General features: G+C 40.1%; 1 protein-coding gene across 1 annotated transcript in view; it reads left to right on the forward strand.

Moving 5' to 3' along the window:
• The window catches only part of LOC111242811 (corticotropin-releasing hormone receptor 1-like), an 86,683-nt gene that overhangs the window by 34,502 nt on the left and 37,412 nt on the right, over window positions 1-14,769 (forward strand). Inside the window, exons 3-4 of the mRNA XM_022787636.2 lie at window positions 8,878-8,969; window positions 10,714-10,838. Of these exons, the coding sequence (XP_022643371.1) occupies window positions 8,878-8,969; window positions 10,714-10,838 (217 nt within the window). The remainder of the gene's footprint in view (window positions 1-8,877; window positions 8,970-10,713; window positions 10,839-14,769) is intronic.

Genomic DNA, 14,769 nt, shown 5'->3' on the forward strand with positions numbered 1-14,769 from the left:
GGTAACAGTGGGCAGCGGTAGACAAATAAATGACAGTTTTGTGAAGGTGAATCCGAAGAGATTGCCATATTGTAAAATAATCATGTGAAGAGATGCCATATAGGAAGGTCGATAGGGCGACGTCACGTAAGGCCAATGGACGACGCTTGGAACAGATTGGTTACAAGAATAAGTTCGACGACAGGTGCAGCCCCTTTAAGAAATTACCGCTACAACCACGGTGGTGGGTGAAGGTTAGCCACCATCTGAAATAGGATTTTGTCAATACTCGGGGCGGTTTTCAAGAAGGTAGAAAAGCAGTGCAAAGTTTTGAAGACCGAATCTCGTCAAGAACATCTGCGATTAAGCTCTTTAGTCGATAAACGACGATCGTGTGAGAAGTGAATCCAAGCAGGTAAAAAAGCGAGAGAATAAAGTTAACATGTACAGACCATAGCACTGCAGGTAGTTATAAACAGAAAAAGAAATGTATCGCATACGAGAAGGGGGTGAAGAAGGGGGGACATAGTTGCGCTATGCAAAGGGCGTTTGTAGCACGAAATGTACAACAAAAGTAATCAAGAACTAGCAAACGTGAAGAACATCCTTTTATCGAGACGGGTTTCGACATTTGCTAACGTGTTGAAGTGGCACAAGGAGTGCCGTGAAGCCAAAATGACCCTCACCCATAACTGCAGCTGGATATACTGATAGCTTGGCAATGTTAGCAAAGTCATGTCAAATTAGGCAACCTGCAAGTATACCAGTGGACCCGGTTCGCGTGCTCAACATGGATGTATGCTTGGTTTTCATGACAGAGCGATGCGTATTGACGAAAGTGAGTGGGGCTGTTCGGCTGTTTGTAGAATGGTCGAATCGGACATGCGTGTCGCAGGGTAGCTGAACGTAGCAGTGGATTGCATGAGAAAAAAGGAGCGAAAATGGCCATATGTGAATGAGTTGTTGAAGTTAATAGATGATTTGCAGTCTGGGCCCTTCCATGTAGTGGCATGCCATTGACCGATTTTCTATACCTGTACAGTCGCGGATGACTCGCGTGATGATGAACAGAAAATTCTAACGCAGAAAAAAAATGCAAAATAAAATCACATTGAGATAACTGGGTGGCAACATCCAGCCAGTCTAAAGAATTAGCATTTGTACGGCAGCTGACGGTTTTATCGATTTCTAAACGACCTAACACCAGCTCTAAGTATGTATAATATTAGCGCGCTATCATTTGATCGTTGTAAATGATTCCATCACACTTCACGCATCCGTGTAACATACGTTTTGCATGGACAAGTCGTTATTTTGTCGTTTGGTCCAGGCAGGTTTCCTACGTACTGTCCCACCTGTCAATGTTCCGTGCTCTGTTTTGCCAATCAGGGACTGGTCGACACTTTTTTCTATATCGTGTTCCCCGTTTCATCACAGCAAATATATGCTTACGAGGTCTTCGTGGTTAGTAGGACGGTTATTTGCCTCTGGATTCTTGCATAGCGCGGTGACAGGACCGTTGCTCATCAAATGTCGCACAACGTCTGTGTCTAACGCGCATACGTCCAATGATGAATAGAACGGGTTGTGAAAGCAGCAAGTAAGACATACGTGAATTGTAAATGTAGGTTTGGTAGTTTGCACAAGGAAAATCACATAAGAAAACTGAAAACAAACGTGGTTTAACTAGAAAGAAGTACGGCGAAGCGTTGGGTCGCACGACTGAAGACTTGTGTTCGAGGACAGCCCGGCTAATGAGTTTGTCTATGCTCGAAAAGTAATCAAAGGTTATGTAAGCAACCTCTGTATTGTCCCACGACAGAAGCGGCCTTCACCTTGCCGTAAAATGCAACGATAATTGAGCGAGCACTGACGGAGGATGAACCACAAGTTCGATGCGTAGTTAAAGTTCGGGTCATATAAGCAATAATGGGTTTAACGTATATATTATGCGAAACAACATGACAGTATAGAAATGATGCGGGTGTTCTGATCGAACTTGCTCTAACATTGACGTTTCTAGCTTGCAATGTGTTTCTTGCGCATGCGTCGTCAATGAACTGTATTTCATAACATCTTATGTCCGCCCCCCAAATGCCTAAGAATCATTCTAGCGTGCTCTCCTTCACGAAGCACATCTTTATCAATAAACGATGCAGTTTTCTTCTGAAAATTACAATCTCCCAGAATGTGCTCACTGCGAATGTGATTTTTAACGTGTTTCTGGCTATCATTGAGTAATCGCTGCGTAGGTGGCCGCTGTGGAAACGTAACTCGCCCGTCAGAAACGTGTGGTCCGCTCATGGCATCTCGGCCCGATACTTCTACCGGCTGCTTATTCTTATAAAAAAAAAGAAAAAAAGAAAAAGCTGAAGGTTGCTAGTTATGCTCAGTTCATTCGAATCTTATTTATTGCTATCTTTGGGTTTGCCAATGACACCGAAACACGCCTGTCTTCAGTGCGCTGTCGGAGCACAATTTATCGAACAACCCAAAGACAAAAATTGTTTTTCTGTTCTGGATTGCGGAACTCGTGAATATTATGCTACCTAGAGAGAAACACCTATTATACCAGGCATTTCCTCGGCTGACCGTCTATGCGGATTCCCTTGGACACTACTACAGAACCCGTAGGACAGATACGCTCAACTCAAAGCTTGCATAGCCTAAATAAAATGTGTTATCCCGCACCCTTTATTTCACACTTTTTTTTGCTGACGAGATACCCCTCCGTGACGAAGACAGAAACCACTCGGGCCTTTGTCCTCGGACAGCTAAATAATATGCCCTCATTTATTAATCTTTATCTGAATAAAAATTACTGGCGCTGCTATCGCTACCACCCGCAAGTTAAGTCCCGGTTGATAACAATTCGCAACATACAGTGATTGTCTTTGCAATCCATCATAGGATCCATTCAATGTGCTTCGAATGGAAAGCAATGGAGGGTTTTAGTGTAAACTCTTCTTGATCCTCTTTGTTAAAAATCAACTTTTATATGAAAAACAAATAATAAGATTAATCCAATTTTTCCGCGTCATCTGTGGCACCGAGCTATATATAAGCTGAGTTTATCAAATGTCGTCTTTAGTTTCTGCATAAATAACGTGTATCTCCGATAAACTTAGCCGCTTCTCCACGCAAAACGCAAAACTTTCCCACAATCGTTATAATCGGGAACATTATTAAAATATATCGTATATTCAACTTGAGATCAACGACACATGCACAAGAATCGTGTATATTTAAGTTCTTTTTATGAGAAAGCGATATCCATACGCAGTCTCTTATTTTAGCCATTCTATACTTCAGGCTTTCAATCCTGCGACGTAAATCTCTTTCTAGCAATCCTATGGCTAGCCTAGATATTTTTTCAGAAGTCATCTTTGTTGCCGATTAATGCACCACCGAATTATAACTTTAGTTACGGCAGCTGTAACAAATCACAGTTACAGACCAATCTACTGCATTATTATGGTAAATACGTAATTTCGATTCTGCTTGTTGTTGTTGTTGTTATTAATTATGTAGATCGCGCTAATCATAAGAGCCTAAAAGATAGCTAATTCTAGCTAAATCTGTCTATGGACAGATGAGTGAGCTCACTTTGGCTGTCCTGCATTTGCAACCGGCAAGGGGCCTAACGGAGCCTTTATTTTTGATGACGACCAGTCTTTTCTCATCTAGTCATCCGTCTTCTACAAACGATAACTGAATCCGTGTCAACATACGAAAAAATCACAGACAATGCGGAAAATATACGTGAAGCACATGTGCTTACCTGATACATTTGTCGTGTTAATGTTTCCCCTGCTTTAGTAGATAGCGTCATGACTCCACTGGCAATTTTAAAGAAATTCAGATTCACTGAGAAACACGAGTCCACGTGGTGGTTACTTGCTTAATATAAATTAAATAGGTAACTGTTGATATCGAACCCAGTTTGTTGATTCAATGAGTCTGAGTGGAGTAAACAGCTGAAGGCTGAAGTGCTAAAAATTCGCAGAGGTACACAGCAAATTCACAAAAAAATGTGTGCTACAGATACTGTAAATTTATTGGAAGCGAGGATATCGTTCAGAACCTTCTTCGTGAATGCAATGAGTTTCTTTATATAGAAGAAAGATAGTCCCTATCAGGACAAAACAACAAACTTATCCTGACAAGATCTAATAAGCCGTTTTTAAATTATGAGCGAAAGCGAGTTGTTATTCAACCTTTCTACCTTTGAATCTTGCTAAAATTAGTAACTTTTTTGTTTTTTCGAAATGGACGGTCCACATTAATACTCGTTTTTATGCGGCTTCTGAAAATTTCAAACAAAGGTTTCATGAGGCAAATCGCCAATGACATTTAGATTTGAGAGATTGAAAACATCATCAGAAGAGCTCAAAAAACCATTTTTGGCACCTATCGGTTTTTATGCAGAAATCAATAATAGTTTTAAAGAAAAAAATGATTCCTGCTAGTCATAACTTGAACGGTTAGTCTTGTTGAGACTTTTTTTTGGGTTTTTTGTGATTGAAACTTTTTAGCCGTTTTGAACTCCTGCATTGGGAGGCCTTTCGGTTTGTTGTCGGTCGCTAAAATTTAGTTCCGTCAAAACTGTTTAGGCGTACCGTATCTAAGCGACATTGTACTGTGCTTATATATATTCATATATCTCAACTGATTACTGCTACTACTAGAAAATTAGCTGCGAATTAAAAAATGTATATTTTGAAAATTATTCGTTAGTGGTTTAGGTCTAGAATTGGGGTACTGATGCAATAGAATGGCGATTACTGGTGATTATTTTAAATAAATAAGACCGCTAGGAATAGTACTTCTAAAGCATGCGAAAAAACTTGACTAAAACATTTGCGTTTATATAGGCGTTTATATTTTGTTAAAAAAAAAAAAAAAAAGAGAGAGAACTTAAGAAAAGTCCGGATTTAGGTGTCCTACTTTGTATGCTTTCAATACTTTTTCTCCTTTAATAATTCTTTTATTGGCAAAGAACTTCTTTATGGCTAACTATGCCCTATACGAAGCCCATGTCAAGTATGAAATGAAAATGTAAAACCACGCTACCTATATATCTAATGATCTTTCTGCAAACGTTAGTTTGGTTTGTTTTTAATAACATCATAGTGGCTATCGAGATGTTCAACTGTACGAACCGTAAGGTGCGTATAAACACAATTTCATCTCTATCGATTTCAGCCATTGTGTTCCACATCGGTTTCTGCTGTCACAGTTATGGGCTATATCGTGTGACATTTGTAAATGACAGAATATAGTTATTTAGTATAAAATTGTCACGAGAAAAAACTATGACGCATATCTTAGAGACATGATGACGATCATTTACAAAGCAGCGTTTCAAAAATAGCGCAAATTTATCGAACGACGATTTGATGATGATAGCAAATACGATTTGACCCATTGGGGAATGAGGCCCTTTTCTCCTTTAAAAGGCCTAAATTGAACCGTTCTCTTCGGGATAGTACGACTTGATAATCGAAAATGAAGGACATCTATACATTCGACAATTTATAATCTGATACAACTGATCGTTTAATATCGCCGTGACCTAACATTTTTTGCGGCGCAATTATAACGGCATACACTAGCCGGCCATTCGGTCCTAAAAACTGACACGTCTCGGACATCACTGAAAAGCTATAGATCAAGGAGTACAGGTAGACCCCTGCAAATAAGGCTAAAAACCAAAATTACGCAGTCCTTCGCTTGATGCTAAAAATCAAGTCCATATGGAGCCCTGTCGCCGAAAAGAAGCAGTGCCGAATAGCGATATCGACAACTGCCATAAAAAGCACAGCTGAGCATTATCGTCTATTGTATAGGTTTCAGTTCCGACAAGGGTTAAAAAGGACTATTGCACATGTGCCAAGACGGCACCCGAACAGAGCGTAGTCACGTAGCGCAGGTCAGATTGGTGGAATGGTGAAATGTTTAATATGTTTCAACCTAAAATTGTTATATAATTTCAATATTCAAATGTGATCTGCTCTTTTTCCCCCTCAGTTTGAAAAACACGAAGGGTAAAAAGCGTAGTATAATTTGTGGCTCAGCCGACCGCAAAGAGTGATAGCCAGACGACCTGTCGCTTACGACTAGAGACTGCGTTTGATCCTACAAAGCCCGATCCAATGAACTTTTAATAAACGTGCCATTCAACGATAGTAAAAATCGTGATTTTGGTAAAGCACAACCTTCCCTAATGACCGACGACATAATAAACAAATCAAATTACGTTGTAGCCAAATACGGTAAGCTCAAGCCCGGCTCAAGGACGGCTACGCCCTGTGAAATGAGAGCGACAGTCGCTTTTGGCGTACTTCCTCTAAAGTATGTCAGCCCCTAGTGAATGAAAAGGTACCTAGCTAATGAACAGAATGTTGCGTCCTACGCATAAGCGTCACGCATGTTTCGAGGACTAAAAAAGTGCGTCTCTGAATAAAACATACGCCTGTAAACAAACGTAGAAATGAATACAAGCTTTTTTGTCTCTTTTAATTTTATGTGATTATAATGAAATTAACTTTTCCCAAAGGCGGATCATGCACAGTTTGTGCCGCTGCAAAACTAACCCGATCCGGCAAACGAAGTCATTAGCATTTATATTAAAATCTCTTCCACAGCCATCATCAGTTCCTTATCAGCGTTCGTCTACAGCATCCTCTAAACAGACTCAGAGGATATCATTACTTTTCACCAGCAGTTTGTTTTTCTTTTCTAACAGTTTTAATAATTGTCAGTAGTGAACTACTTTGTAAACGACATTCTGATATTTCGACGTACTATTCTGTATCTGAATTTATTTTCTGCTACCAACATTTCAACTGGTCTATATTCCTCTAATGGGCGGTCAGCTGTTCTCCGGAACTATACGCAGAGGGAACGTGTCTATTCGAGCAGTGTCCATAGAAGCTATTTAAATGCCAAATAATACAGCTGTTGTAAGGACATGTACCTACCTACCTACATACCTACCATATCTAATCTGTAGGTGTTGTCCTTGCTATAACTACGTAAAGGTTGCACGAATTCTCTGTCGGCGTCACAATTGATGGTAGCCAGAGAGAAAAAAAACAAACTGATGCAACGATGGATAACGTGGCCGGCTAAACCGTTAGGCTAGTCTATGTAAGCAAACACTTAGTACTGTGAAGGGAGCCGCGTTATTACTAAAGCCAAAACTTTTACGAACAGCGGCGGGCGACGGCGGCTGATCTCATCACTTCTGCCCAATCTAGCTTCGGATTGTTCTTGTTATACAATTAATAGGCCTTAGAGCGGCTGACGCCAGGATATCAACTTGAAACCGCGATCACACTTTGTTAGTTCGGGAACGCAAGAGCACATTCAGACCTTCAGGAAGCTGTGCAGCGGGTATCAGAGCGCTTCTGTATCGGTTCCGGGATCTATTCATCGGTTAGAAGGACGGTAGCCTGGTGCCATCTTTGCTGACGTCTGAAGCTTTGGGTGTAAGGAGAGCTTGTGTACTTTGGCATCTGCTCGCAGTAAGCGGAATTTGAAATTACACAGGCGACTGGTTACGTATCGTCTAGATGCATAGGTATCAAAAGGCAGAGGAAAAGTTCGGTTTGAAATAACAGAATAAGCCCTTGACGACGGTGCATTGACAATGGGGTCCGTAAGGTGGGCGTAGACAAGAAAACCCAAAGTGTATTTTGCGTTTGCCCTCATAGAACGCATCCTAATGAAAGCTTCTAAATACTTATGGTAGTTTCCTAGGGCTTGGCATTAGAAACAACCATATTTGGAACGTATGTCCTACATCGAGAAAAATGTTTCCATTTCGAAAATGTCCGGTAAGTTTTCAGCTCTGGCTGTCACCAGCAGTACCACTGAATCGGCCTCTGGTCGAGCTTTTGAGTATGTACCCTTTTATTAGAAGCATTACAATATAGAAATAAATAGGGCAGCTTGCAGACAGAGCTGACAGCTTTAACCCTATTTACCGTGAGAACAAAGTCTGAACGCTGAAATCATTACAGCGATAAGATAAAGGACTGCCTCACATTATAACATCATAAAAATATTAGATAAACATTACACAAAGCTTTTGGCCTTTCCAACTACTTCGTATTTTATCACAGCAGAAGGCTTATGAGAATATCAGCTGGATTCAAAATAACTATCGCTGCTTATGATTGAATCTTTTGTCAATAAAGTCAACATAATATGTTGGCCTGAAAAGCGTAAAGGCATCACAATTGATTTTGCCTTTTTCACAGTTTTTTCTTTCAAGTTTGAACTCTTACTAAAGAGACTTGCTATGTCGTCCCGAGATGTATAGCGATATAATTCGGATGGACTCTATGCGAAGGTAATACACCAAGAAGGGCGTTTCAATTCAAAGCGTTTTGAACTTACTTTTAATTTACGTTTTCACTGTAACTACATGTGCCGGAAACAACTAAGACTTCGTCAAAAAAACCGTTTCTCTACGATCGCTACTTTGAAGATTCGAAGCTTGATCTTGCGATTTGATGCCATATGAATGTGTCTAGAAGTTCTTGTTTACTATTTCTTTCAACAACGCTGTATAAGTAAAGTTCTTCAAAAAATAGATTAGGCAGATCCAATGTTTTTAAATGATTTTCGTTTGTGAGTTTCACTAAGGGGCAACTCGTTAAACTGTGCTTAAAACAGGCTAGACACCATTTTCTATTAGCAACAGAGAGCACTATGATTATAAAGCTATCCATTTGGCCCATTAAGCTACAAAAGAATTGCGCAGAGGTTATGTTTAATCTGTGTCCTTACTGAAATAGCTATTTAATCTCGTCGACCGACCGCTTTACGTAAAACAAACACAAACACTATTACCTGTAGATTGATCATTTTTTTTCTGTACTGTTTCAGGTCCTCGGGCGTATCGTCGCTGCAGCTATAGCGGTCACTGGGCCGATAATATAACCAATTACAATGCCTGTATCGCAGTCATTAATATGGTGGTCGGTATCTGCTTCGAACTGCATCGTTTCTAGTGTTAAGCAGCCTGTTGGAAAAGACAAATACTCAATTGCTTACACACGATATTATTAAACCTTATTATTCTCATCTTGGTTCTACAATAGATTATAGCATTGAAGACCCATATATTACTGTCATGTAATTGAATTACCACAAGAGGGTTCGTTAATACAATAGCAGGGTTAGTTAACCAGTAAAGAAAATTCGTTTTTTTTTTCAGACCTTTATGTACGATATGTAGACCCACATGCGAGAAGCGTAGTTGACAAACGAAGGATGGCAATAGCAAACCGAGCAGCAGCCCTTACCTGTGCATGCTCAGATAATGTAGATCTGCCCAGCTGTGCTCTTCGTAAATCGTTATGGGTATCCGTCGTACGATGTTCGTTGGGGAAACCCAAATGGGTCAGATTTTTAAACACTCAGCAAGACTATGCTGGACTAAATAAGCTTCGCGATCCTCATGGACTGTTTCTCTTGGGGTTCATTTTGAATTTAGCCCATTAAAGTTGTCTCGAAATCGAATACGTTCTTTATGAGGGAAGGATGGGGCAGGTAGTATAGACCGACTGGTGGTTTTTTCTGTCTCTCTATCTATAGATACGTACGTACGTACATATCACGTGAAAACTGAATACAAATGACGGAAGGTTTCAAAAGAAATCAAACGGAAATTTATAAAATGTAAACCAAGATTTTTATAGTGTCATGACAGATGATAACTATTTGCTATGCCAAAAGAAAATTGGCCTGCGAAAAATCTTCCTCCAACGAGATACAGTGAGTCCACAAAGAGTGCTATCGGATAGTTACTATGATAGAGCTTGTTTGAATGTAAAACATATATTGAATGGAGCATCAAAGATGTTTCTGCTAACTTTTTGAATCGTTCTATTAATAGATGTTTAGTATGTTCTTCAGATGCGACTTCATTCATACATGTTGCACCAATGTAATTTCAGTGAAACTTTCAATCCCTTAATAGTGTTAAGTTTAATTTTCTTAGAGTTTCCCTGCGACGAATGAAAAACATGGGGCTAATTTTGCCTCGAAAGTTGAGTAACCCTGCATTTTAACCGCTCTTTGATTTGCCAAATTTTTCGGCCGCTGTATTTCAGTTGACCTGATATCTAATTCTATTGCCCGCTCGCTCGAGGCTGTTCGCAGCCACAAAGCGGGAAAGACACTGAGACTTTTATACGATGCCAATTAATGGCAGAAGGTTCGCTCGTAACTTGCTAACCTTGTCTTCTATTGAAGCCTGGTACTGACCTGCAAAGTTCGTTTACCGGCCGCTCTACTTCAATTTATTGTTGCGAGTCCAGTGTGCAATGCTAGTAGTACTATTAGATATAATACTTTAGTCAGCTTAATTATAAAATATTGATGAGGTTAGCAATAAATTAGTTAAATGAAATAAACAAGGGGAACAACGAACGCACACAATTATCTTTTTATAGCGTGAACTAAAAGAAGGACACTATCGTCGATTTTTTATTTTCGATGCATTGTACTCAACAAAAGGTTATGTAGAGAGCCAGCCCGCATATGGGCTTAGTCGTAGAGCTAGCGCCAAGATATAGAACCGATGATAAAGCATATTTTTTCCCTAGACATTGAGCTAGAAGACTGTTGCAATCTGTGATATAATGTAAAAGCTACTTGAGGAATGCTTTTGACTGATCAATGGTTCTCTTGTATCTGTCTGTTACTTTCAATATACAGAAGATTCCTGAAAGTTCGGAACATGCCGATCTACTTCCGCTCACAGTAACGGGCATCGTGGTATGTTTATCGAGCATCTCACTGTTGTTTCTCACCGCATCCGCTTTCATCTTCGCCCACTTTTCGTAAGTAAACATTTTCTGCCTTCGCATAGACGTGAATAACTACCGACTTTATACAGGCTCTTTTTTTTCTAAAAACTCTCTTTAGAAATCGAAGGGTTATCGACGACATACCATGTCGAAAGCATAGCAAGTCCGATAATGTGCCCGCTAATCAACACAACAGGCCATGATACTAGTGCAACATATATTGTCAAGTTTACATATAGAAAATTTTAGGGTAAAGTCACGTAGTATATTATTATTATAGCTAGGCTAGCATTTTTACTTAGCTTACCTGGCTTGCAGGTTCGTTATAATCGAGGTCGTTACTATCAGTTTCAACATGTCATTTTTTGCATTATTACCACCATTATGTTAGTCTCGGTAAGCCCTATAGAGATGTAGGAGCCATCGGAAACGCGAAAGTCTGTCTCGTTCCTTGGCAGCCACGCTCGCCGACCTGAGCGTAAACATACAAGTGGCTCACACACGCGTATATGTCGACAAATACGCGGGACACGTAAGCACCATTACGGCCCGCGAAAAGGTGACGCCTAATATTGCTCTTACTGTACTCCCTACCTATTTCCGCTTTTGGCTAGCTGCTCGTTTGTTCCTCATTGTCTTATCTGCCCGATCCTGAATTCTCTGGGGGCGGTGATCTCAGGAAATTGCAACTGGGTAGATTCAAACTTCGTGCGGAAACGTCGATCAGAAATCATACACGCGACTGGCTTAGTTAGTCAGCCAGCCAGCTAGCTACGATGGTGTGCCAGGAACTTGCCAGGAAACCTAACGTCATGGCAAGCGGCGATGGGTGATAATAGCGCAAAGTTATAATCACTCTATAAGATCCTTTCGTTTATTTAACTCAACAAATTTAGCAATCAGACCTTGTTCAAGTATCGACTAAGCCCACCAATTAATCTTACTACAATGTAGATAGAAGACAAATGAGAGCGGTAGATCTGTCTTGGTACTGATTCAGTGTGCATAATACACCAAACAGGAATGATAAGATCTATGTTAACGTAGCTTCGTCAAAGCCTCATCAGATCTCTAATTGCCACAGCAAAAACGTTTAGAGTGATTAAAGATAACAATAAGAAGAAAAAAGATAAGAGAATAAAAAAACACAATGTTATTCATCTCAGTTACAGATGCGCAATTTAGTTTTATTCTAAAGTAGCATAGTACCTTTCTCAGGCGGTTTTCTAAATCAACGAATAACGTACAGCCTCCGTTGCCTATTGCAAAAATGCTCTCTGCGTTATTACTCCTGTTACTGAAAAGGTTTTGCTAATAATTTCAATTGTGACAATAGAAACGTTAGGTCATAGACTCCCGTTTGCTGCCGATAAGAACACGCAATTTTGTCATTACCGCTATTGTTATCTACATCATGCAAACAAACTTTAACAGCCAGTGTCTTCCGTCCACGTACAGGTAGAGGAGCTGGTATCGCACTTTCTACTGGGGTCACGCCCAGACTGCCAATAAACGTCAATTTTCGAGCAAACGCAGTTGTCCAGGGGCTGAGGAGTGGGGGTAGGAAAGCAGTCTTTCGAAAAGCTTGTCTTATTCTGTCTTGAAGGAAGGTCCGACTTTACAGGTAACGGGTGTTCTGCCTCCACCTCGTTGACAACCAGCCACCCCTATCTAGCCTAGCTAGAAATGCGTGCGAGCCTGGTGAAGGCACTATTAGCATCCCACAAACGACCTTATCGTTTCCGTAGAGCGTATCGACTGCGTCGTGTTCGTTGTACCCAGATAGGCCCAGTCAATTGAGCCAACCAGACAAAGCAGGGCATATGTTTATGAATAAACCACCATCCCTACCTATCATACCGGAAGTTTAGCAAACGGAATTTAAATGAGGCTATACAGTGCGCGATTCAATGTAATAGAGTCAACTATGCTTGCATGTTCACGAGTTACAGAAAAGAACTCGTCCTCTTCCGAAGGATCATTGAGTACAACATTCGCAGAGGCTTTTCGTGCTAATCGTAAGACGTCAGTCAGTCAGTCCTGTATAATCCTGCGATATTGGTTATTTCCAGGATTTCGGCGAGAAGTGGAGAGGCCTAAATGAGTGATCGAGCACAGTTATGAGAAAGTTCAGTGTAGAGCTACGAGCTAGATAAAGTTAACCTATGTACATTTCGTGGATATAGTTATCAAATTCATAATGCTTTACGCCGCTTTATTCTTGACAAGTGAGCGGGATACATTTATATTAACACTGTTATCGTTACTATTTTTGTTTATGGGTAGTATTTTGAAAGAGAACGTGATCTGAAGTGATGGACAAACATTTTTTACAAAAATTTATTCGACATAAGTGTGTTGTATGTAACGTACAGGGTTCGCAAATTAAATAAACACCTAATCCACCCTCATAGTTGGTTAAATTGAATGTACAGCTACATTGATATAAAATAGGCTTCTAACTAAAGCTTACGGTATGGCTTTAACAGTGCAACATATAATGGGTACCTTTTTTAGTGGTAGCTCTCACAAGCGTCAGAAGCAGACTTCGCTGTCCTGATTGCCGCCCGATGAGCTCTTTCCATTCCACCTGTCAAGAGCAATTGAACGAGTGATTAGCTCTCTTCCTATCAGGTTCATTGGCACTGTCTGATGCTTACCAATATTAGTGGCGCTTGAAGAGGTCTTCGTTTAGAGGTACTTTGAACGCGGTCGCGCACTTCAAATAATTGCCAGATGTGCTTACCATGGGGACCTATTCTATTTCCGAATATATGAAACCCAAGCTGAGAGTTTGTATTGTCGTTTGGTTTCGAGAATATCCATATGGCTGAAATACTGGTTGATTTGAGTGAGAAGCAGTCGTTATTTTCCTCTGCCAGGATGAAAATGACGAGTGTTAGTGCTGTTAACTATTGGCGTGCTTACCTATTAGAACAGTGTTTATTCCGTTATTTGTGCCGACAATCGTCATACTCAATAGCGCATCTTCAGAGATGCAGAACTGTAGCATAGCACCAGACGCTGTGACGAAATGTTGATGGTTCGTATTCAAGCAGCCACTGTAAAAGACTTAAGTAAAACTTGAGCCACTCAGAAATCTAAGATATTCTATAACGCAGAGTCCTGCGCACTATGTGGCTTGCTCCTTACGTTCAAGCAACAGTTCAGGACAAACATGTGCACTCACGCGTAACGAGTACCTTAAATATTCTAGCTATCTAAGATAGGCTAGTTTTTAGTTCTTCGCAATTTTGGGCAAACGGATTTCTACGAGTCTTCGCCAGATCGTCAAGTGAAGTTGAAGACGTTGCTATGATTAAGTTCTAGTAGCTGCTCGACTCATTAGTAGCGTTCTATATGAACTTCAAATTATCTTCGAGTGGTCTCAATATTAAGAACACAACATTTGAACTAAAAGACAGTTCATACAAAACAATACCAGGAGGATTTTGAAGCTGTCAAGTATCCGGCCAAATCAAATCTTATAGGGACATTTAAGGTTAGATAGCTTCTGACTGTCTATACTGTTATTTCCACACTGCATTCGGTTCTACGCTTAAGAAAACATTTTTAGAACATCCTCAATTAAAGAGACAATCGTCGACTTTAGACAGATAGCGGATCTGCTTGAGAGACGAAGAAAATAATCAACTGACATCTGATTATATATTCCACTGGTAACAGAAAAAAAGATTGTTATTCTCCTTTTTTTAAATTAAAAAAAAAAAAAGAAAAAATAAATTGTTCGAATAAACAAGCTAGTGTACAGTTGTTGCTTCAACCGTAAGCCTACTTTATGGCTGCTGTATTTTTTTGTTCTATTTTGTTTCATATTGCAAAAAAATAACTCTGACTTCCTGTAAGATCATCCAATCAGCTTTGCTTTTTCTTTTTAAAGACTTGCACGGATCTGCGCATGTAACTTTTCGTACCCTATGGGTATAACTTAAGTCATTTTGAA

The sequence above is a fragment of the Varroa destructor genome, unplaced genomic scaffold (assembly GCF_002443255.2).
Source record: "Varroa destructor unplaced genomic scaffold, Vdes_3.0 BEIS01000001.1, whole genome shotgun sequence".
NCBI lineage: Eukaryota > Metazoa > Arthropoda > Arachnida > Mesostigmata > Varroidae > Varroa > Varroa destructor.